General features: G+C 41.9%; 1 protein-coding gene across 7 annotated transcripts in view; it reads left to right on the top strand.

Annotated features, from left to right (window-relative positions):
- The window catches only part of ST8SIA4 (ST8 alpha-N-acetyl-neuraminide alpha-2,8-sialyltransferase 4), a 168,924-nt gene that overhangs the window by 73,943 nt on the left and 71,470 nt on the right, over positions 1-23,511 (top strand). Inside the window, exon 5 of one of the 7 annotated variants that reach the window (XM_061623265.1) lies at positions 22,796-22,842. The exons of the other annotated variants lie outside the window; for them this stretch is intronic. Coding sequence (XP_061479249.1) covers positions 22,796-22,842 — 47 coding nt within the window. The remainder of the gene's footprint in view (positions 1-22,795; positions 22,843-23,511) is intronic. 7 annotated transcript variants of the gene reach the window in all.

The raw sequence follows: 23,511 nt of genomic DNA, 5'->3' as shown, positions 1-23,511 counted from the left end.
GGACATGCCCCAAGGATAGAAGATTGCTTGATAAATTACTGTATTTTTATGCTGAACACGCGGACAATATTTGTGTCCTGTGCAAATTTAACTGTCAGGAATTTAATGGGTTGGATCTAGAGAAATGTATGGATAATACGGCAGACTTTCCTCCCCCTCCTTCCTGGCAATCCGTGGAAAAAGCTTCCCCTTGAACTGTGGCACAGGGGGCTGAGAGAGGGGGGGCATCTTCCACCCAATTTTTTTAGCCCCCCTTTCTTTCTCAGCCTCTTGCTCCATCCCATTGAGCAGCTCCATCCCATCCCCCTGAGAAATGTTTTCCAGGGTCTGTTGGAAGAGCAGAGGGCCGGGAAATCAGCCTGTGCTGGTCTCATTGTGTGTACATTTCTCTAATCCAACCCAGAACTTTTTTCACTGATGAAAAGTTTGGATGGTATTAATCTAAATCTACTTTGTAATGTCATCAGAAATATCATATTTGTTTGTAGATTCACCATTAATAACTTCTAAAATATACACTAGAACGTTTTGTCCATTTTTCAAGTGCTCTTAATACTGTTGCAACAGGGTGCTTTTGTATATCCTCAAATAATCACATCTTTCAAAATTTTAAATAAATCACACAATTGCAGCTATCAATCAAATGTGCAATCTCTTTTACAAATTGCCATATTCCAGTAATTATTATCAAAAATTGCCATCTGGGTAACTGTTTTTTCAAAAATAAGCACCTAGACACAAATCAAACATGCATTTACTTCCATGGAGATCTCTCCTTTCAGCTTTTCCATGGTCTTCCCCAAATAATAATAATAATATAAAAAAATAATTTGAAATGACTGATAGCAGTTCAGCTTCTTTCCACTCTCCAGTAGGAATGGTGTGGGGGAATTTGAATCAATTCACATTTAAAGATAAAGTTACCTAATTTCCGAAACAATACATGAACTGAAACATAGTCAGTCATCAAAATTTTGCAGTGCAGTTCCCCAACCATTCATATATGAGGGTAAAGTGTTCATACAAATGTATATATTAGTGAAAATAACATACAAAAGGGTATTATATTAAGGGAAATTGTTTTGCAGAAATGTGTATATTTAGAGAAATTAGCAATAAAATGCTGGTGAATTTTCATGATGACTGAAGGGGAGAACTGAACTTGATTGAAGAAACTGAGAAACACCAAAATTGACAGATTCTCCCATCCCTACTCTCAGAACATATGTTGGCTGTATTTGTATTAGATTTATGTCTGAGGAAATGCCATGCACAGAGGGTAGAGCTAAACATCTGAACTCCTTTTCCAATTGCCCTCTGTCTGATTTAAATGTTCATGCCCTTTCACACTGTTCTTTCACAGTACATAGAAACAGAGGAAGCTGCTTTATACTGAATCAGAACATTGATCTATCTAGCTTAGTATTTCTCCAGGGTTTCAGGAAGCAGTCTCTCTCAGCCGTACCGGGAGATGCCAGGAATTCAACCTGGGATGTTCTGCATACAATGCATATGCTCTACCACTGAGCTATGGTCTTTTCTCAGCTGAAAGAAAATTCAGGAGTCCAGTTTTAAAAGACTGGGGCTTTTCCTTAGCTGTAACTTCTGAATGTTTAAGCTAGTCTTTTACATCATGTTTTTCCCATCTTCATATCTTCCTGAGTGGAAAAACAGTGACATTCCACCCAGCAACATGCATGTTCTTTTCACTGAAGCATCTAAATTTTTTTTCAGTAATGCTTTTCTTCTCTGAATAGGGGGACTTGCTTCCCCTAGCTTTGTTGATTGCTCCATTAAATGGGATCATAACACCCCTAGTTACAGAGGTAGAGAGTTGCCATCTTTTTTCCTAGCAGGCCCCCTGTACCTTTAGGAGCTGCACAAAAATGAAACAAACTTTACTTTACTTTACTTTATGGATTTGTTTGCAGGACCAAAGGCCAACGCAAATTAAAACAATACATATACAATACTTTAAAATCAAATGGAGACATTTAAAAGGGAAGCATTTAAGCAGGGATCTCATGTAAGAGAACTTGCCTATGTAATATCTTGAAGGGCAATGTAATTGACCCTAAGTTTTCTTGCTGCTATTACAAAAAGAGCTACTTTGTGGGTTACTTCCAAGTTATGATCTGACATTAAAAAAATGATTTTTTCCATCAAGTAAATCAAGCTGAGGGATTTCTAACCATTTACTAAGAAATCTATTTCTGGGCTGAGTATAAATTGGGCAGTAGAGCAAAACGTGGGGAAGGTCTTCCGCCGAGGGTGAGCCACAGACACAATTCCTTTGGTCCTTAGGGACACCGGCTAGTCGACCTTCCCTGTCCGCATTTGGTAAGGAGAAAAAACGTAGGGCTGTAAACGCCCGTCTAAGGACAAGGGGTATTGGTTGAAGGAGATAAGTAGAGCAGTGGGGGTCAAGCTTAAATCGCCAGTACCAAGGAGATACCTTTGAGTTGATGGAGGATAGCCTATCCTGGTTCATAGACTGGAGGAATATGTATTCACGTAGAGATTTATTATTTAGCATTGCGTTGAAATCCTGCTCTAAAAGGTGGTAAGCTGATAGCAGTTTAGTTAATTTAGAGCGCCATAAGATAGAAGCGAATGGGTGGTCAAAACATAATTGTAATAATGTCCCGGGCTGGGGCCCGTTGAGTGTTCTCAGAAATTTCAGAAGGGTAAAATGTATGAGAGCCATCATTGGGGGGGAGCCCGTCTCAATTTGAGTCATCGCTGCAGAGGTTCCCACAGGGAGAGATAACAAGCGCCTGAGAAAACTATTTTGTATAGTTTCCAGGGCTGTTACGATATTATAATCCCAGCCCCATACGGCTACTCCATATAGGATTTGTGGGATCACCTTTGCTTTAAAGATCTTTAAAGTAGGGTGAATCTGACCGCCCCCAACAGAACGAGAAAATTTTAAAATTGTCCCTATTGTCTTAACCGCGTGCGATTTAATATATTGTCAGTGATATTGCCAGGAAAGGGTATCTGAAAAATAAATACCCAGGTACTTAAATTCTCGAGGTTGTTCTAACTGATGATCAGCTATATGCCAGCGATGTCCTTTGAATCTTTTCCCAAAAACTAAAACTTTGGTTTTATCATAATTAATGTTGAGTTTTTCCTTATAACAATAGGACTGTAGGGATCTCAACATCTTTCTAAGTCCAATTGGAACTAGAGAAAGAAGGACCATATCGTCGGCATAGAGAAGTGTCGGTATTTTCCTTTGGCCGATAGAGGGGGAGAAAAATTGAGGTCCAGATAAAAAAGGAATGATATCATTTAGAAACAAATTAAAGAGCAGGGGAGCTAAGAGGCATCCTTGTTTGACGCCTCTGTCCACAGGTATCGGATCAGATAGGACTCCAGAATGGGGAGCTCTAACTATAGCAAAGGTGTTAGTGTATAAAATACGAATAAGGTATAGCAAGCGGGGGTCGATGTTCAGATGATACAGTTTGTGCCATAAAGCATTCCTATTGATCGAGTCGAATGCTGCGGCCAAATCTACAAATGCTACATACAGATGTCGGGTAGGACCGGCGATGGACTGTTTTGCCAGGAAATGGAGTGTTAGGCAATGATCGATTGGAGAGGAGCCTTTACGGAAGCCGACTTGCTCAGGGTATAAAATCTGTTGTGTCTGTACCCAATCTTCTAGTTTATTAAGAAGGAATTTAGCATAAAGTTTGGATACAACGTTCAACCGGCTGATTGGACGGAAGTTAGCGGGGTTGGAGGAGTCACCCTTTTTGTAGATGGGGATGATTATGTTACATCTCCAACCGTCGGGGATAATGCCAGAGTCATTTATTCTGGTGAATAAACGAGCCAAAAAAGGGGCCCACCATTCAGGAAATTGTTTAATAGCTTCTGGTAAAAGGAAGTCCTCACCTGGGGATTTCCCATTTTTAAGTGAATCAATTAGAGATTTAATTTCTTGGGGTGAAACTGGGGGCCATGACGGCAAGTTGGTAATATCTGACATGGGTAAAATGCTACGGGGAGACAAAATTGAGGAATAGAGGTGTAAAAAATGTGAATACCAGGTTGAGATTGGGATCAAAACTTGGTTGGAGGTGTTGCTAAGGCCAAGTCCCGACTGTACTAAAGACCAAAACTGGCGTTCTTGGTTTTCAGTAATCATCTTTGTTAATAGCTGCCAACGAGAATCGGCAAAGGCTGATTTTTTTCCCCTCAGGAGGGATCTATAAAGGGCCTTATTTGATTTAAAGGCAAAAAGGGATTGAGGGGACGGGAACTTGAGAGACAAGTGTAGAAGTTTCTTAAGCTTTTTTTTTGCTTCTCTGCATTCTTTATCAAACCAGGCGCATACGTGGGGTTTTTTTTGGATGCCATTGCTTTTGTGGGTCATATGGGGCCTAAGTAAGGATAGCACTGTTTGAAATGCTGATATGGGGTCCTGGGTTTCATTCAGGACCTCCAGGCGGATTAGTTGGAATGTGTCGCTCTGGAATAGGAGTGCGAGAGATGCACGCCTCCTATCTGTCCAATAGATTCTTTTTTCAGTATCCACTGACTCCATTGGAGAGGGATAGTAAATTTTGGTCGTGGGAGCTCTAATTCTAAGTAAGAGAGGAAAGTGGTCACTCTCAATCCTGGGATTAACATTAAAATCAATGATGTCCTTCAGCAGCGTCTGAGAGACCAAAATGTAGTCAATCAGACTTGCACCGCGTGATGTCCGGAAAGTAAATGAGCCCATAGATAGATCGTATATAGAGCCATTTAAAATTTCCAACAGATGTGCTGAAGCAAATTCTATTAGGAAGGGGCCTTGTTTATTCGATTTTGAGTCTTGAAGGGGCTTATGTGGAAACAGGGAGTATGAAACAAACAAAAAATCCAGAAATGAAATAGCAGGTTTTTGTTTTTCGGTCTGGTTTGAAGATGCTGTAAAGCTATGCTTGAAATTCTGCGGCTGTTTGATTTGTTGTTGGGTTTTGGGGAGAGAATGTAATCATCTCAGAGCTTCTTACAAGAAAAAAAACCCTTAAACTGTAAAAGTACATCAAGCAGTGGAGCAGGCAGTATGTCAGCATAAAATCAGGATTAAAAACTAAAAGTCCAATGCAAAGATCTTCACCTGCTTCTGAAAAGAAATCAGAGTTGAAGGTGATTCTCTCTTGGGAGATCACAGCAGAGCTTGGGTGCAACCACTGAAGAGGCCCTGTACTCAAGTATCATCTGCTTCATTTGAGGATGAAGAGACAAGAGGAAGCCTTTTGAGGATGATCTTAATTAGAGATGCTTGCAAAGTTTTCCTGAGCCAGGTTTGAGAAAATCCTTTAGCCACTCATAAAAGTCTGCTCCAAAGGAGAGGCGAGCTTTACTGATATTCTTCTGTTTGGATTAAAATCCAAGTCAGAGAAGAGGTGCCAGCTTCCTTGGCTAATGTTTTACATGGCCAGGAGAGAGATGTCCCCTAGCTAAGCAAAGCCTTTGCCAGCCAGGGATCGTGGCAGCAAAAAATCCAGCTGACAAGAGTTTCAGCATGTTGAACATTCAGCTGCCAAAGCCTCAACCAACCACTTTTCATTCCTGTGTAGTGTAATGGAGCAAGGTTGTTCCATCATATTAAATACTGTCAAAATCATGTACAGGACCATTACAGAGTGCAGGGAAGGTAACCACCCATGAAGAACCTCCATGGGTTGGCGTCACTCTCCCATCCTTGGATTTTTGCTCCTGCATCTCTTTTTTCCAGCCCTATTTGATGTACTGGATTCCCTAATCCAGGCTACATTCAGGGTTAGAAAATACATTATTTCATTTTCCCCAGATTTCATTGCCTACAACATTTTATGTGATTTTTCACACAATATAAAAGCCACTTCTGCTAATCTAGTGGAAGTTTAGCTCTCATTTCCATGTTGATTGCTTCCAGAAAAAAATCTGGGTGCAACCTCTTTAAACCAGATAATTGCAGGAGTTTACATTTTATTTTTCCCCTGGCTTTCTTGGGTTCACACCACCACTTCTCATGAAACGAAATTTGGGACAGTAATCCAGTATACAGAAGTGTGTGTGCGCATAAAAGGGGGGGCAGTATGTCTGGTGACATCCGCTGTTCTGTCACACCGTATGCCCCCGGTGTGACTGAAATTTAGCACGACATGGCAGTATATTGATGAAAAAACACACAACAGGTACTGCAGTGTGAAAGGAACTTTAGAAATCGGGACAGAAGTGCTAGCATTGTAATCAGAAAACCTGACACAATAAGCCCCACTTCTGAGTGTGGCCTCTGTGTTTATTAGGATGGGGGATAATATCCGCTAAAGTACTTTAGTACCCGATTTCAGCATAATCCGACAATCTGTTGTTTTTCGGACAGGCATTGATTTCTTGCGGCGGGATGCGGCTGTCATCGGCAGGTTTTTTTAAATCCACTCTGAATTTTACGTTAATTGGCTTTCCAGTAAGCTGATGCATTCTTAACTGCTGTCTAGGTGATGATCACCATTTACATCCATTAACCTCCTCCAATTTTAGGCGATTATATGCCTAATTGATATGTAAATAGGAGAAAAAGGTGGAACAGCATAAGCATTTTCATAACAATTTTAGCCAGACTCTCAGAATTGAAGCGGATCAGAACTAGGCAGTGAACCCCATCACTATTGTTTATACCACCAGATTAATCCATAAAGAGCCATGTTTTCTTAGCTACAGGGAAAAATTATTCCTGTTTAACTTCTGTGGGGTGGGGGGAGAGCTGTGGAACTGCCTTCCTGACGTTGCTACAGCTTATCTGGGTGGGGAAGAGGGGTGGCAAGATCCAGGCTGAGTGTGCACACTAGTAGAACATATCCAGCTCACCCACTGGTGCATCTCTGACCTTGCCACCGCCCTGGCCTCCCCCAGCTGCATCCAGGTGAGTTGTGGCGATGCCAGTGTGAGGAGTGCAGCTCCTCACCTTTGCCCCACCACACCGGCCCCTGTTGGAAAGCATCAAATACATGGGCATTGTCTGAGATAGTTCTGCTTGTTAGCTCTGCTTGGGAACAATCTCTAAGGCTGATAGTGGAATAGGGAAACTGGGACATCTGAACATGGCGTTTAGATATGATATAGTGAGACAGTTTCCCTGTCCTAATGGTGATTTTGGTTGCCTTTTGCTACTTATTATGATCTTGACTGCATGTTTAGCAGAACGTACAACAGTCCTTTCAAAAGTTCAGTTTCCAAGAAGAGTTTACATGGGTATTATGTGGTTGTTAACATTTATTGAGACTTAATATTTTGAATGACATTGTACTTTAAATAGATTTAAAAAACAACAACTATCCTCTTCTCTTTAATAGCCTTGTTCTCTGAAACATTAAATAAAAAAGTAAATTTCATAGTTGATCCGTGCTTGGAAGTGCAAATTGTATTAAGTGGCTTTGACTAAACAATATTTAAATCTAACTATGTTGTACACATCTTGGGTTCTCAGGTACCGCACTCCCTTTCTGTGTGCAGAAAGGAGTGAATAATCTGGACCGGACTACTTTTTTTAAAGTTATGTTACCCTGAGCACAGAAATAATAAGGCTTTTAAATTGTATGGCCTGAGAAGGACCATGCTCAAATAAATGCTGCACATCCCAATTCATTTGTTACGCTATCCCTCTCACCTTAGGAAGAAAGTAAGTGTATATGCGAATGCGGGAGGAGGGAGGAAAAGTGTGTGTGTTTCATACTGGGTTGAGATTTTCCTCTGGGATGTAGTGCCTGAACAGGCCCAATGTTGTGTTGTATTATATAATGAATCAAGCCTAGTGTGAGCTGAAGATATCTGTGCTCTTCAGAGCAATCTTGCTCTTCTAACAAAAGAGAGTAATATTGTCAGCTTTAGCTGCTGTTAAGCACAGCAAGATCTATCTAATAAGCAAATCATGGCAAATTAAGGAATGCTTTAGATTTAGCAGAGGCATAAGAAAGAGTACAATAAGAAGATGCTAGCTATTCGGGGGGGGGGAGTCAAGAAATACAGTGCACCCACCCACTGAGACCTTGCCTTTTAAATGAAGAAGGGGGGAAGCTATGAAAAGGCTTAGATACACCAATTGTCAGTGGCTGCACAAAACACCATGAGGAAATGATGTGTGTGTTATTGATGAAACAGAGATGAAGCAGAAGTAATTCTTGCATATGTAGACTACCCATGGCACGACTATGCCCAGGTGGTAGATAGCTTGCAAGCTGTGTGGGGGAGGGATGGCCAGGTAAGGTTAGAGGGGCCATAGCTCAGTGGTAGAGTGTATTCTTTGCATTCAGAAGATTCCAGGGTCAAATCCTAGTGTCAAATCCTAGCATCTTCCATTAAAGTAGGATTGGCTAATATGATATTGGGAAGAAGGTGTTGGTAGTGCTGGGGTTGGATCTTCTTCCAAATCAAAAGCACTCTACTCTCACCTCACCAACTGATGAAGTGTTGAAGTTCAGGCTTTGAGGAAGGAAACCCCCTCAAGTCTACCTGTTATCCCTGCCTTCTGTGTGACATAGGCACATAGAAGAGCTGCCACAATATCTCCCAGCCTAGGAACTTCCAGGCTTTGTGGAAGAGGATCGCAAGGGAGAATGATCCAAACATTTCACTTGCCTGTTCAACAAATGAGCAGATATTAAGCTGATCCAAATAATCATTTATGTACATTTAATCGTAAAACCCACCTCCTTCCCTACCCCAAAAACAAAACAAAAACCCTAAGCACCAAGGTAATTGATGGACCCTCCTTGTTCTGGCAAGTGAATGAATGATAACAAGGCTTACATGTTTTATTATTGTTTGTGACAAATTAGCATAGACAACGTCTGAGAATGAAGAAATAATCAAGCAGAGGCTGCATACTACTGTTCTTTGGCAGAGTTCCTGCCTCATTGTGGCCTTTTAAATGGTAACAGTTCTTTCCCTGAACTTTTAATAAAAAGGTAAAGGTTGCATTTCAGCGGGCAAAAGGTAATGTGTTTCATTCAATGTGTTTCAAAAGTTGACCCTGTAAAGGTAGAAGTAAGCATCACTGAGTTCATTGGGGCTTATTCCTAGGGTATATTGAGCATAGGATTGTGGCCATGCTGATCCTGATAAATTGGATATCTCTTAGGTGTGCATGAAAGTGTGGATGTGTCTGTATGTAAGTGTGCATTATATACAAGCTGTCTGCATTCTTAGATTCTCCATGGGGCTGTGGCTATGGACTCTCATTTGTTGCATGGGTTTGGATTCTCACTGAGGAGTGTGGCTATGGGGGTTGTCTTCATGAACTCCTGCACTTCAAAATGTATCAGTAGACCTATCTCCTCAGAAATAGCTGGCATAGGGAATTGCCTACCAATGCTGATTGGCCACTACACCCTTTTACAAGCCAGCTCTAAAGATCCAGCTTTTTGGAAACCCTACTGTGGAGGTTGGGTGGATGCTACGTACTTTATTTATTTATTTATAAATAAATTTATATACTGCTATTTCATTTCAAAAAAACTTAAACGAATAAAAACAATTTTTTAAAAATACAGAAAAAACAAAGGACAACTGCAAAATGTACTTACTTGGGAGCACAGGCCCATTACCCAGATTTCTCTCTGCACAAATCAAGATGGTGAGTGGCGTGTGTCTCACCAGCACTGTGCTTTGCAGCATGCCCAGCCACCCTTTAAGCATTTTTTTTTAAAAAATTAAGGTTAAAAAGGGGGGGGAGAAGATCTGGGCTTCAATGCAAAAGACCCATGTCTCACCCCTCCCCAGCCATCCCCCAACCACACCCCTAGTGCTCTATCACCCGAGTTTGGGGCTAAGGGGCAAGATGGCAGAATTATTATCTATGGCCTATAGATCAGGAAAGTCCTTGAAAACGTGAGGGAAATTATCTCCAGTGCCCCCAAGATGTCAGGTAGGTAATGATACTATCTCTGAGATGTCCTGATGATACAGTAATTGCCACTTTAGCACCAATATTGTGCTAAAATTTAAGACACATTCTCATAAGTTAATGTAGTTTATCTGGAAGACAAAGGAAAGCTCCTTTTAACTTTTACAAACTTTTTATTTTACTCTGATCCATAATAGCAGCCATACAACGCCTTGCGTTTTATTTAAAATAGGAACATTTGCATAAAACATCCATTTACAAAAAGTGTTGTTGTTTTTTAATTAGATTTTAATGATGAGACTGTTAGTCAGCAAAGTCACAGAGGCTCTTATGGTACTTTTTAATACATAGAAGTGAATCCAGTGTCATATTGTTTTTTTTAAAAGTGCACGGTTTTTTTCTTTTTTTCATTTTAAGCTCTACCAGAGGCACATCATTAACAACATCTCCTCAAGTAGCAACCTGAACTCAAATCAATATAATCTGAGTAGGGAACAAATAAACAGCACAATTTTATATTTAATAGCCTAAGTGAGTCTATTAAACTGTCTGGGAGGAAAGGAATATTTATCTCTGATAGTAAAGTCCGTTTGTGCCTCTCCAACAGACTCTGTTTTACCTTCTGCAAAACTCAGCTTCACAGATATTCAGAACAGAATGAAATTATTTTGCAGCCTGCCGTTACATAACATTTTATTATAAGAGTTCCAAATCTTAAAAACTGCATGAATATGCACAATTAAATTGTTTGTTATTTATATCACAGTAATATCAAGGCTTCCAGCTGAGTGTATAGCCCCATTGTTCTACTTTTGTAGAAAATATAGCTCAGGATACCGTGGTATAAAGCATGAAAAATTCATGTCCGGCAAACTGGCAAACCTTATTCTCAAATTAATTTGTATTTGGTTCTGTATCTAGAGCTCTTTCACATGATTCAGTTGATTTACTGTCTTTATCTTGAAATTTGAGGGCCTTTGGGCTGTGTGGTGTAGTGGTTAAGGTGTTGGACTACGACCTGGGAGACCAGGGTTCGAATCCCCACACAGTCATGAAGCTCACTGAGTGACCTTGGGCCAGTCACTGCCTCTCAGCCTCAGAGGGAGGCAACGGTAAACCCCCTCTGAATACCGCTTACCATGAAAAACCCTATTCATAGGGTCACCATAAGTGGGAATTGACTTGAAGGCAGTCCATTGGGCTGAAAAACGGTATATAAATAAACTGTAATAATATGTTACTTGTTTGTTCTTTTGATTTCTGTCCAGACCATCATCAGTTCATGATCCCAGCACATGGTACAACATAAAATACCATTAAAAATAGTTTAAAAAATAACAAATCAGATAAAATATTTAAAATACATAATACAGCAACAGATACCCATTTACAGCTGACACATCAGGTATTCTCTACAAAACCTGTCACCAAAAGGCAAGCAACAATGGCTCCAGCCGTACTGCAATGGGGAGGGAATTCCACAACTGAAAAGGCCCTATTTCCTGTCACTGTACCATGAGTTTCACCCAGTGTCTGAATCTGTTGCCTCTTCAGCAGATCTTAATGCATGGGTAGGTTGATATGGGAAGAAGTGCTCCTTCAGTTACTGGGGTCCCAGATTGTTCAGTAATAACAAAAATAATAAAATACCAAATATAATTACAACTGAATGGTTTTGCATATAGTGATTAGGTATGGAACAATTATTCAAGAGAGCAGGTGCTTGAAAATGTACAAAAACAATCCCAATTGTGGGGAGCTTTGTAGCTCGTGTTGGAAAGAACTTGAATTAATTCATAGTGTCAAGTGCCCATCCTTTTTCTGTATATAAGAAGTAGCACTGCTAGTATTTGCTATTGAGACAATTCATCTGCTGTTGCTTCCAACATCTAATATGCCCATTTGAATCCCCATTTAGGCTTAGCATGAGATGCTAGATCCCTATTCTGATTTCTGGTATAAAGTTTTATGCTGAAAAACCCGGTCAGCAAGTCCTGAATCTGCTTCTTTGGTTGGGAGCGAGGACAATCATTGCCTCTTGTGGGAACGAATTCCATAGTTTAACTATGCACTGTACTTTCTTTTGTTTGTCCTGAATCTTCCAGCATTCGACTTCATTGGATGTCCAAAAGTTCTAGTGTTATGCGAGAGGGAGAAAAACTTTTCTCTATCCACTTTGTCCACTTCACGCATAATTTTATACACTGTATCATGTAACCTCTTACTTGCCTTTTCTCTAAACTAAAAAAGCCCCAAATGTTGCAACCTTTCCTCATAGTGGAGTTGCTTCATCTAGTTCTTGCTTTGGTTGGGCCACGAGGGAAAGCACTAACCTTGACACAAATACAACCAGGAAAGACAGGGACACACTGTTCAGGCATTCTGTACCTGTGGGCATGAAATGCATGAAGGGAGTAACAAAAGCACACAGGCTAGCCCTCTCCTAGATGCTGATGCCAGCCACACAGCCCTGGCCAGTGGGTGTCAATGGTGGCAGCCTGAAGTGGGCAATCACAGGTCTCTCTAGGGTAGCCTTAGGTGCATACTTTCAGAATGACTCCAAACATTTGTTACTCAGGGGCATGACTGGTGAATACATTGGCATCAAATGGGCAGGGCTAGTCCATGCATTCTCATTAATTCCTTTCACATGCAGAATCCACAGGTACTTAAAATGGGGATCCAGACTGCTACATCTTGCTCCCCTTTCCCATTGGGCAAAGCAACTTGGCACAACTTCTTCCATTTCTTATGTCAGTAATTTCTTCTCCCCATGAACCATCTGAACTCTCCTGCTTTTTGAACTTTTGGCTTGATTTCTATCTGCCAGATTTGGATGAGTATCTTTTGTGTTAAGTACTGCTTGACAATTGTTTTAGGCAGTATTTTCTACATTGTGGGGGTGGTATAAGATCAGCTTGCATTTTCTTACAGAATGGGAACAAGCAGGGCTACACAGTGTATCCCTGGTACATGTGTGCATTACCTGAGCCTGTGGCTGAGGGAGTGAAAAAACCAAGTACAAGACTTCATTTTACTCCTTGAATATTTACAAAGTTCAACCAGTCTGTGTGCAACTCAATGGAGCATGAGGCCTCTTCATGCAATCAAGTGATTTACTTGGTTTGGGAGGAGATATAAGGAGGCACTAAGTAGCCCCAGTTCTGGCCTGCAATATTAACATTGGACTCTCAGCACAGCTCTCCTACCTGCTGTTGGGTTACCACAGTGAACTACCCTGCATGGTTGATGAATATTACTCTCTCAACCTTGTAGTGAAAGCAGAGAGTCCTCCTCTTCTGCTTACACTGTCCCGGAAATCAATCCCCAACCTTGGGTGATTGAGCCCAGCAACTCTTGCGCTAACAGGGTGAGTTTAACCAAAAAACCCCTTACTAGGTAGTACTGCCACCACCACCCTTCTTATGGTTAATACTCTGGGCGAAGGGAACTCCAGAGCCCAATGGACACCTGAGCCTCTCAGGACTAGAGGCTATAAAAACCCTCCTAGTCCCTTCTGAGGCCCCAGGGAAAAGTTTTCTCAGTTACTTAGTAGCTTGGTCGAAAGGCAAGGACTGAATTTAGGAACTGACCCCCATCTCTGGGATAAACACACTGTTTTTTAAAATAAGTAAACTTTATTTATAAAAAGAAAAATAGAAAAAATATAAAAGGAGGTTACAAAGGATAAAAGGGGTATGTGTAATAATTTGGGGTAACCAATACAAACACAGATTTCAAAAGAAAGTCTCTGGCACAAAAATAAAATAACAAAAGCTATCTGCTATAGCAATACTCACACCGTCTTAGGTTTTTGCCTGGAAAGCCTTCTTCCACTCAGGGAAATCACCAGTCAGAATCTCTTTGGAATGGAGCCATTCAGAACATACCCATATGCCAGGTAATGCTCCAGGATGGAACAATAGCTCAAACCTTGGTACCTCTTCTTATGGGAAACTTTTCCCCCCCAGCCGGAGACAATTACCCAATTAACATTTCTTTGATAGAAATGTTAAAGGGAAGTTCTCACAACACCTGGTGCCTATTCCTAGTTTCCCATAACATACCCAAGAAGTTTTACGGCCTTGATGGAACCAGGCCCCCTCTCCTGATAAAGAGGTGCCAAATTGTTACAAGCAGATACAGCTGAGCTGTAAAACATCACCAGGTTACTAAAAAGGAATTTACTTAACTGCTTGTTTTCCACCCAATGCAGCAAAACAGGAAAATTTCAAAAAAGAATTATCCCAATTAAAAATTATAAAAACTAACCCTCTTACCAACAGACAGCAAAGGGCAAATTGGCATGACAAACCTAACCTGTAATGTGGGGATAAAACAGTGGATAGCATGGCAGGGTCACTATAATCCAAAGATTTCAGACAACCTCAAGTCACTGAGATGGACTGATGGCGTCGGCAGCTCCCCGGCCAAGCTTTTCCAGCTGAGTATTTATCTAATTCTCCTTGTGTGTATCATCTTAGCACAATATTACCATACCGGGCTCGACTATTTAATCTTTCAACAACCTGCCAGTGTTTGTTTAGTGGTGAAGAATGCCCTCCACTTGATACCCTGAGAGTTCAACCTTTATACTCGCTCTGCTTCCTTTTGGAAAATCTGTCTCCCACTCTTTCCTTTAAAACTCCCCAGCTGGTTCTTTATCTCGAGAGACGCCCTTTTGCATGAAAGAAAACAAGGAAATAAGACAGCTTCAGGGGCTAATTAGAGGACAACTATTCTGAGTCTCATAAATAAGGAAGAAAAATACACTCAGCCAGTTATAAGCAGTTTGTTTGCGAATGGAGCTTTCCTAGTCCCTCTGTACTTCTCTAATTTCCAGGACCAGAGTGCTGCCTTCTCCTTAGTATATCCTGCTAGGGAAATTGCTAAAAGATTAACAAGGCATGAGGCATGGTACTTACCAGAACTGGTTATAAGGCCTTGGGAATTTCCCCCTGCCCCCAGAATGGCTCTTTACAAGAGAGAGACACCCAGACGAAGATTACACAGTTTTTTGTGGAGAAGCAGGTATTAGAGAATATGGAGGAGGAACAGTGTACAAGCCACGACTGGACTCTTTGGTTGGAAGGGTGATTTCCCTGATTTAAAGGGCAATGATAACACCCCTAACCTGGCTTGTGAGCTCTCGCTTGCGGAAGCAGCTAGTCGCCCTGTGCCCTCCAATGCATTTGTTCAAGAAAGGTAAAGCACCCAAGGAAATTTGTCCTCTGACCCACTGTTACAGCAAATTTTAAAGCGGGCCCCGCATGAGAGTGATGAAATTACCCAAGGGTCTTCTAATCAACTAGAGATATCCACTTCCGAAGGATTCTCAATTCAGGGTCGGCTTTCTTCGATTATGAGGGAAATTGAACACATCAAATCCTCCTAGATAAGAGTAATAACCAGCTAACAACTGTTGCTGAAATTACATTGGAAGTACTTCACGAACTGCCAGAAGCGAGGATGGCAGCCCAACCAAGTAAGATTAAGCCCCACATACAGAATGTTAAGGTTTCAAATTCCAGGGGGACCAAGAGAAGCCCCCCCAAAAAAGTGGCTAATAAAACCAAGAAGAGCAAAAACATAAATAATCCAAAGGCCCCCAAGTATAAGAAAATGCAGTTTGACAAACTCTTCAGACATCTCGATGTGGGCCCTTCCCCAAGAGTGGTGCCTCGGAGCAACACATCTCCCCGCAAAAAGGATAGAACTAAGGAATCCGTGACCCTGCAGGTCTTGAACCCAGCTGGTGCGGTCCTTCATCATCCGCCCCTCCTTCAGACTTTGGCCAATGAAACTAATAACAGGGCTCTAAGGTCTAATTTTCCTCCAGAAGCAAATTATTTATTTTATTTATTTATTTTGTTGCATTTATATACCGCCCATAGCTAGTAGCTCTCAGGGCGGTAAACATAATAAGATAAAATACATACATCATAATAATAAAATCACAAAACATATAAGACACAATCTTGGCCGGAAGAAGCCCTATAATTCTAATAACTGGAATTTAATACTAAATCGCAAGAAATTGGCATTTTGTAATTATCCTAAACCGAGGGGCCTCCTTTCACAGAAGCAGCGGAAACTACACCTCCTAAAACTTTTGAAGGGAACCCCTTTGAGCACCTTATCTGCCTACGACATAGTGTGTGTTGAATACCTCTACGTTTCTGGGGCCACTGCACGGGCAATGATCACTTTTAGAGAGCGCAGTGTAGCAAATGAACTATATGTTTGCAGGGAAGCTCTCAGTAGTCACAATATTAAGGTGCTAAGAGTCTTTGAAAATGTGTCATCTCCCTTCTCCTTGATATACCACCTATGCAACCGCCTGAACCCCAGAGAGATCGAGGAATCATCTAGGCATCGGTTTGAGGCTGTAATTAAAGAGTCTACTGCCCTTGTGAATAAGAAGAGAGATGAATTTGAGTGCACGGAGCACATTAATGCCAATGAACTCGCTCAAGGGTCTTTTGTTTTTTCGGATAACGATATGGATAAGGACTTCTTTGACATGAAGGAGTGCAGGCTACTTGACTCTTTTGGGGCTCTTCCAGCAGAAGCCCAAACGGATATAATATTGAGACTAGATCTTTTAAAATCTCGACTGCTCTCATTTTCTCAAGATGTTAAGGAGCCACACAAGCACCGAGTCCACTGAGAGGCAGAGAACTCTTCATCATTTCACAATAAAATCAGCCCAATGTCTCCAGGGGGTAGGCTAAGAAGGACACATGGCCCTCCTAGTCTTCAGGTTGCTGTGGAAATCAATTCTTCTATAAGAAAACTTGATTACTCTGATTTACTGAGTCCTTTGGAGAGCAACCTAGTTAACAGCCCCCCTATCCTAACAGATAAATCGTCATCCTGGCTGGAAATGAGACGTCTGGAGGACTGGGAGCAGGGTAGTCCAGAAATTCTAACTTCCCCTCCCGACCAATCGAAGAAGTTTACTACCAGAATCATTTCCAACATTAGCTGATGGAGCCCTACGGTGGACAAGATTCTGCCATTTGAGGAAGTAAATGAGACGCAGAAGGGCAGAGACATACTCAACCAGGGATGTGAGCGTACTCCTGCCTACAAGCAAAATGCAGAGTAATGGGAAGGTTTTAAAAGATCATGCCCCTCAGAGTCTCTCCTCCAGCACAACCAACTTGCACTGCGATGTGCTGGATAACCCTTCACTGCTAGGTACTCTTCACTTTTCTCCCGGACCCGATGTGGCTAACCCTGCAGTTGTAGGCAGTTTGCCTTGTTCCTCCATTTGACACAAGGCATCACAGCCAGACGACCATTTATCAATAATATCCTGGAATGTGGCGGGCTGGTCTAATAAGTGCTCTGATCCCTCTTTTCTCACATTCATTAATAATTACAACATCATATTGCTCCAAGAGACCTGGCTTAGCGAGGAACTAGCCCTGAGTGGCTTCGCTGCCTACTCACTTGAGACCATTCCCAGCACCAGGGGTGGTCGCCCAAAAGGTGGTTTGGCTACATTGATTTCGACCAAACTTGGTATTCAACCGATAAGATTAGAGGCATTGGAGGACATTGATTTTGCCCTATTATTTAAGCTGTGCTCTGATATCTTTGTGTTGATCAACGTCTATCTCCCCCCTCTATTTCGGAAACAACTAGTTAGGGAGATATGGTCTAAGATGGAGGAGTACATTAACAACTTGATGACCAAGTACCCTTCAGCTCACTTTATTGTGGCGGGGGATTTTAATGCAAGGATGGGACATAAAGATGAAGCTCTGTATGAACATTTCCATCTTGTCCCTCCAGTAGTGGAATCATCTCACTCGCTATCCTCCAGGCAATCTAAGGACAAGGGCTGCAATTATGCCGGTCTTTACCTCTTACAGACGACCTATTGCCTCGATTTGGTTCTGCTGAACGCAGGTGTTGCGGGAGACCTTTGTGGTGAATATACTTTTGTAACGTGCTATGGGACATTGACTTGATCATTTTGTTGTTACACCCAATTTGCTAAGTCGTGTGTTCAGCTGCAAAGTAGGTACCAGAGGCGAGAGTGATCACCTCCCCTTGTCTCTCACCCTTAGTTTGGGTAATGTGAAGCTGCTCTTGGCATGCGAACCAATGTACAATTTAGAGGTGGAGAGAAGAGCCTCCCATATTAGATGGACTCCTACTTTAGCAAATGAGATATCCAATTTTTTATATTCCAAAGACAGCCTTCGCCTCCGGAGCAGCTTCGTATTCAAAACTGCTCCTGAGTCAATCCATTTGCTGTTTCAGGAACTGATGAGCTCTTTAAATAACTGCCCAAGTTTCCAAAATCAGTTAAGTTCTCGCGCTGCTGCGCAGGTGTCTAAGCCTTGGTTTGATCATCAATGTGTTGTGTTGAAGAACGCTCTTATGGAAACATACAGGAGATATAGAGCTCTTGATTTACCAGCATTGCCCATAGAATATCTGGGATTAAAGAGACGTTATAAAATCTTAATTAAAGAGAAAAAGAAATATTTCCAAAGAGAAGCCTGGCAAAGTTTAACAGAAGCTTCCAGACAGAAAGATTCCAAACGTTCTGGAGACTGGTCTCCAGGGGGTGGCAGTCCACACCATCGTGTGTTGAATATTATATACTAGCTAGCGAGTGGGAAGGTTATTTTACTAGCGTTTATGCCAAAAGACAAAGTATTACTTGTTTAGAGTGGGAGGATCTTAATACCCTACCAAAATGGCCCCCGTTTCCATCCATGAAATAAGAACACTTATTAAAAAAGTTGGGCAAAGCTCCTGGTGGCGATAACATCCCCCCGGAATTCCTCAAGGAACATCTAGACTGGTGGGCGCCAGTTTTGGCGGCCCTGTTCACTGCTATTGATCAATCGGCCTGTATCCCTGAGGATTGGCGGATGGCCATTATTGTCCCCATCTTCAAAAAAGGTAAAAGGTCGGAGCCAGCAAATTACAGACCCATTAGTTTGTTAAGTATCATTAGCAAACTATATGCTAGCCACCTCCTTGAGAAGCTAACCACCTGGATGGAGAATGAAAATATTTTAGCTGATGAACAGGCCGGTTTTACATTAGGACGTTCTACTGTGGACCAGGGCCTTATTCTCCATCATCTGGTGGAAAAATATACCTCCTCCAAGGGGGGAGCATTTTTCACTGCTTTCATTGATCTTAAGTTGGCATTCGACCTTAACTCCCAGGGGAGACTTTGGGGAAAATTACAGGCCACAAATATTGACATACGCCTGTTGTGCCTAATTCGGTGTCTATACGAGAAAACTTATTTAAGGGTTAGATGTAATCGAGCTGGACATTTGTCTGCCCCTATTCCAACTTTTAACGGAGTCAAGCAGGGATGCATTCTTGCTCCCTCCCTTTTTAATTTCTATATCAACTCCTTAGTTAAATGTTTAGAGGGCGTAAACTCCCACCCCCCCAATTTGGCGAAGAGATTGGTGTCGTCACTCATGTATGCTGATGATATTGTCCTTTTATCCCAAACAAGTGTTGGACTCTGCCGTTTGTTGAGAGCGCTTGCCTCTTTTTGCGCAGAAGAATTGCTAGAAATTAATCACGCTAAATGCAAGGTATTAGTCTTCTCCCGAAGAAAACGTAAGCAACGGTGGCAAATTAATAACCACCCTATAGATCAGGTTACTGCTTTCAGGTATCTGGGAATACTGTTTCACTCCTCGGGTACTTGGAAGGCGCACCTGAACAAGACCGCCGCAATTGCCCAGAGATCGGTAAAGGCATTGCTATCCTTTTTTTATACTAAAGGTGGTCAACATGTCCCCTTGGCTGTACAGGTATTCAATGCCAAGGTCACTGCCCAATTACTGTATGGGACTCAGATCTGTGTCGGTGGTAATTGTGCACCGCTGGAATCTACCCAATCCAAATTTTTGAGAACAACTATGGGTGTTCCTAGTTGTGTTTCTAATGTGGCTTTACGTCTTGAGCTAGGGATATTACTAATTGAGACCTGCGCCTGGATGTATAGATTCAGTTATTGGCTGAAGCTATTATTCTTACCCACTGGGCTGGCGCCATTGACGTTGGCGGATACTTTCCAGTCCAGTTGGAAGCAGGCAATAATTAAAAAACTGCAAGCCCTCGGCCTCTCACTCCAAGAGGTTGGGGCCTTAGGCTACTCAAAGGCCAAAATAGCTATCATCCAACGTCTTAAAGACACTGAATTTCTAAACAATCTGAGCTTGGCTGCTGCCTACTCTCACTGCTATATCAATACGAAACCTTTTGCACCTGCCAATTATTTAGCAAATTTGCACATTTTTAAATATAGGAAATTGTTCGCCTTAGTGAGATTTAATGTCCTGCCGTCAGCGTTGTTAGAGGGAAGGTATAAGGGTGTTCCCCTCCGTGAACGGGTTTGTCCTTGTGGGGCTGGGGAGGTGGAGTCTGCAAGCCATGTATTATTACATTGTTCCTTATATTCGGACCTCCGTACTATTTTCATCTCCCCAATTTTGCTTAAATTTTCCTCGGGCTCGGAGGTCGACCTTTTATATCGCTTGCTTGCAGATCAGGATCACCGGATTACTGCGAAGGTGGCCTCGTTCTGCGCAGCTGCTATAGTATGCAGGAGGAAGCTAACATGCCCTCTATAATATGAGTCCATGATGATTTTTATGCGAGTTTTATGTAATGTTCCCAAAATGTTAATTACCTTTTAATATTGAAGCTATTTATGCTGTATTCTATTGCACTGTATTGGGCTGCCTGGTCTTTGACCAAAATAAATTTATTCAGTCACTGAGATGTGCACAAAGCTTCACTATCACTAATGATTCTATGTTCATTTCTCTGTGGAGGAGATGCAAAGGGATGGGCTCACAGATCTATATCCCTCATTAACATAAATTGTGAATCCTGCATGCATAAGGATTCCATGTGCAGATCAGAGAGAGTACGGATGGGGTTTAGACTGAAGTTTTATGCCTGTATGGTGAAGTACAGCAGTCATACTCCAGCCCGATTTTTTGTCACTTCTTTTTATATCATTCTTTACTTCCTCTCTCTGTGCTAGAAATGGAGAAAGTGTATATGTCCTATAGAACTTTTGAGAGAAAAGATGTGCAGCCTCAGGGACGACTATGGGGCAGGGGGGGAGGTAATAACAGATGGGATTGGACTGTTGAAGAAAGGACTAATGCCCAAGTGCATAATAAAGCCTCATACATCCAAGCTTAATTTTTGAATTAATGCTTTAATCCCCTGGGATTTGGGGGATGCAATCCTATATAAGTTGGGAGGAAGTCCCATTGAATTTGATTGGGCTTACTTCTGAGCAGACAGGTATAGATATTCCTGTTTGCATGATATGTTGACCAGCAACATTAGTCAGAAACCCAAGCAGGTGTTATTGCTCTTCCGTTTGTCCTAAAGAGATTTTCTATTTTATTCCTTGTTGCTGTATGGCAGGGGTGGGGAACTTTTTTCAACCCAAGGGCCATATTCTCTTCTGGGAACCTTTGAAGGGACACATGCCCTGGGCTGCACCAGGGCAAAAAGTGAGCAGAATAATTAATGTCAGCGTTACTCATACACCCCTCTCTATCCTCCATCCAGACAAGCAAGAGGCATATCGGACATTAAGGATGCATTCCAGCCAAACGAAAACACTCGGGGTGTGAAGTAGGGTCAGTGAGAGGTGTGACCTGGAGAGAGGGGCTGGTGGCCTGAGGAGAGTTCTGAGGGCCAGATAGATGGGACTGGAGGGCCATATTTGGCCCCGAGGCTTGAAGTTTCCCATGCCTGCTGTGTGGATTCTTGCAGGCCTTCCAGCTCCTGTGATTTCATAGTGAGTGTTTAAAGCATGTATCTTAACACATAAATAAAGATTGTGGTCTATGATGTGAGGTAATGTGTCCTATATAGTCCTGCTGTTTGCGAATATGCTAGATAATTCTGTAAGGGCGAACATATACAAACATACATCCTTTTGTTAAATGAGAACATTTTTGATTTCTTTTATCTCTCACCTATACTTTGCCGGGGGGGTGGGAGCTTCATACAAGGAATGCTTTATTTTAAATGGAAGGACCCATGATGTTTGGTTTTTTTAATCACTCCTTCAGCAACATAGGAGGACACTTTCCTACTCATTCATGTTAACTAAGAGCTGCACAAAGGGTGTCCTGTTTTTTCCTGCTCTGAGATCATGTCCTTCCAACTCTTATTTATAAAAGACAATAGCATCATGTCCCCATACTTCCTACCAAATGCTGTGAATAATTTGAGTATAAGATTAGGAAGACTGTGGCTATTCAGGATTCCTTTCCCTGGGAAAATCCTTTTTGTTTTGTAAAATTTCAGTTAACAGCTGTGCCACAAACCATTCTTCGGAGGAAGTGTGGACACTCCATTTTTACATAGGTTTTCATAAGTTCTAAGTTATACTCCCACAAGCTCTCTATTGTATTGTTTGTTTCCTCCAAGGTAGAGGGTATCTGTGGGAAGATGGCTGTGGAGAGATATGATAAAGCCAGATCTATAACCCACCCTCCTCTTTTTGTGTGCTGGGCCTCCCAATCACTCTTAGCCAGATCCGTCATTTTGCAGACATCTAAAACATGGGATTATTGTTGAGCTGCAGTTTTGGAGCAATTACATCTCTCTCTCTCTCTCTCTCTGCCTGCCCTTTAGTAATGCACAGATATAGAGGCATCAATCAAAATAGGCAATTCAGAAAAGAAGTAAAGTTCCTGTTCGCTCATCTAGCTGCCTTGAGTAGCATTCGATGGAAAGTTGGGATAGAAACATAATAAATAAACAAACATAAAGAGCTGGTCCTAAGATTAAATCAAAGTTAAGATACAAATACATATGTTGACTGATTCCACACCCTCCCCACAGACAAAAGCCTCTCTTTTTCAGAACGACACTCTCCAATGAAAGAATGGCCTTCTATCCCATAAAACAAGGTAAGCAGGAGGGCTGTGACTTAGCATCATGTACATTTTGGCTTGTCAGTAGGAAAGTGGATTTTTGAAGTTGCACTTTTGAAGAGTGTGATAATTGCTGAAAACAAATGAGATCAGGAGAAAGACTGACAGAGGCTGCTACTTAATTGCTGATGCTTACTAAGTACTGAGGCTGTTTGGCACTTGAACAATAATTGCACAGAAGTTGAAAGGACAATAGGTGTGAGACCTGGGGACAACTTTTGCTGTTTCCTGGAATTTGATCAGGTCAGTCAGAGTACTTGAAAGCTGACTTAAGGGCTGTTTGCTTGCTAGTCCTTTACATATTTAGCTTACTTATCAGGGAAGTAGGGCCACGCCCTCTGCCTCTAACCCCCCCCCCAGCAGTGCATTCAGTGGAATGTCAGAAAGGAGAGCCTAACCTATGTACAGAGGCTCTCCTTTCTGACATTGTGCTGAGCTTATGGACATCAGCAGTGGGAAGAGTATGCACAATCATTGGGGTCAAGACAGGCGTACACAATCCTGTCTCTCTTCCTTATATAGCACAAATATGGCTGCCATCTCCATCACAGTGAGCTCCATAGAAAAGCAGTGGACACGATCCAGGCAGAGGACTGGCACATGATTGGTTCTCCCACTGAAATACTTCAATTGAATATATTGATT

The sequence above is a fragment of the Rhineura floridana genome, chromosome 1 (genome assembly GCF_030035675.1).
Source record: "Rhineura floridana isolate rRhiFlo1 chromosome 1, rRhiFlo1.hap2, whole genome shotgun sequence".
In the NCBI taxonomy this organism is placed as follows: domain Eukaryota; kingdom Metazoa; phylum Chordata; class Lepidosauria; order Squamata; family Rhineuridae; genus Rhineura; species Rhineura floridana.
Note: the sequence above shows the minus strand (reverse complement) of the source record. Positions and strands in the feature narration are given on the sequence as shown.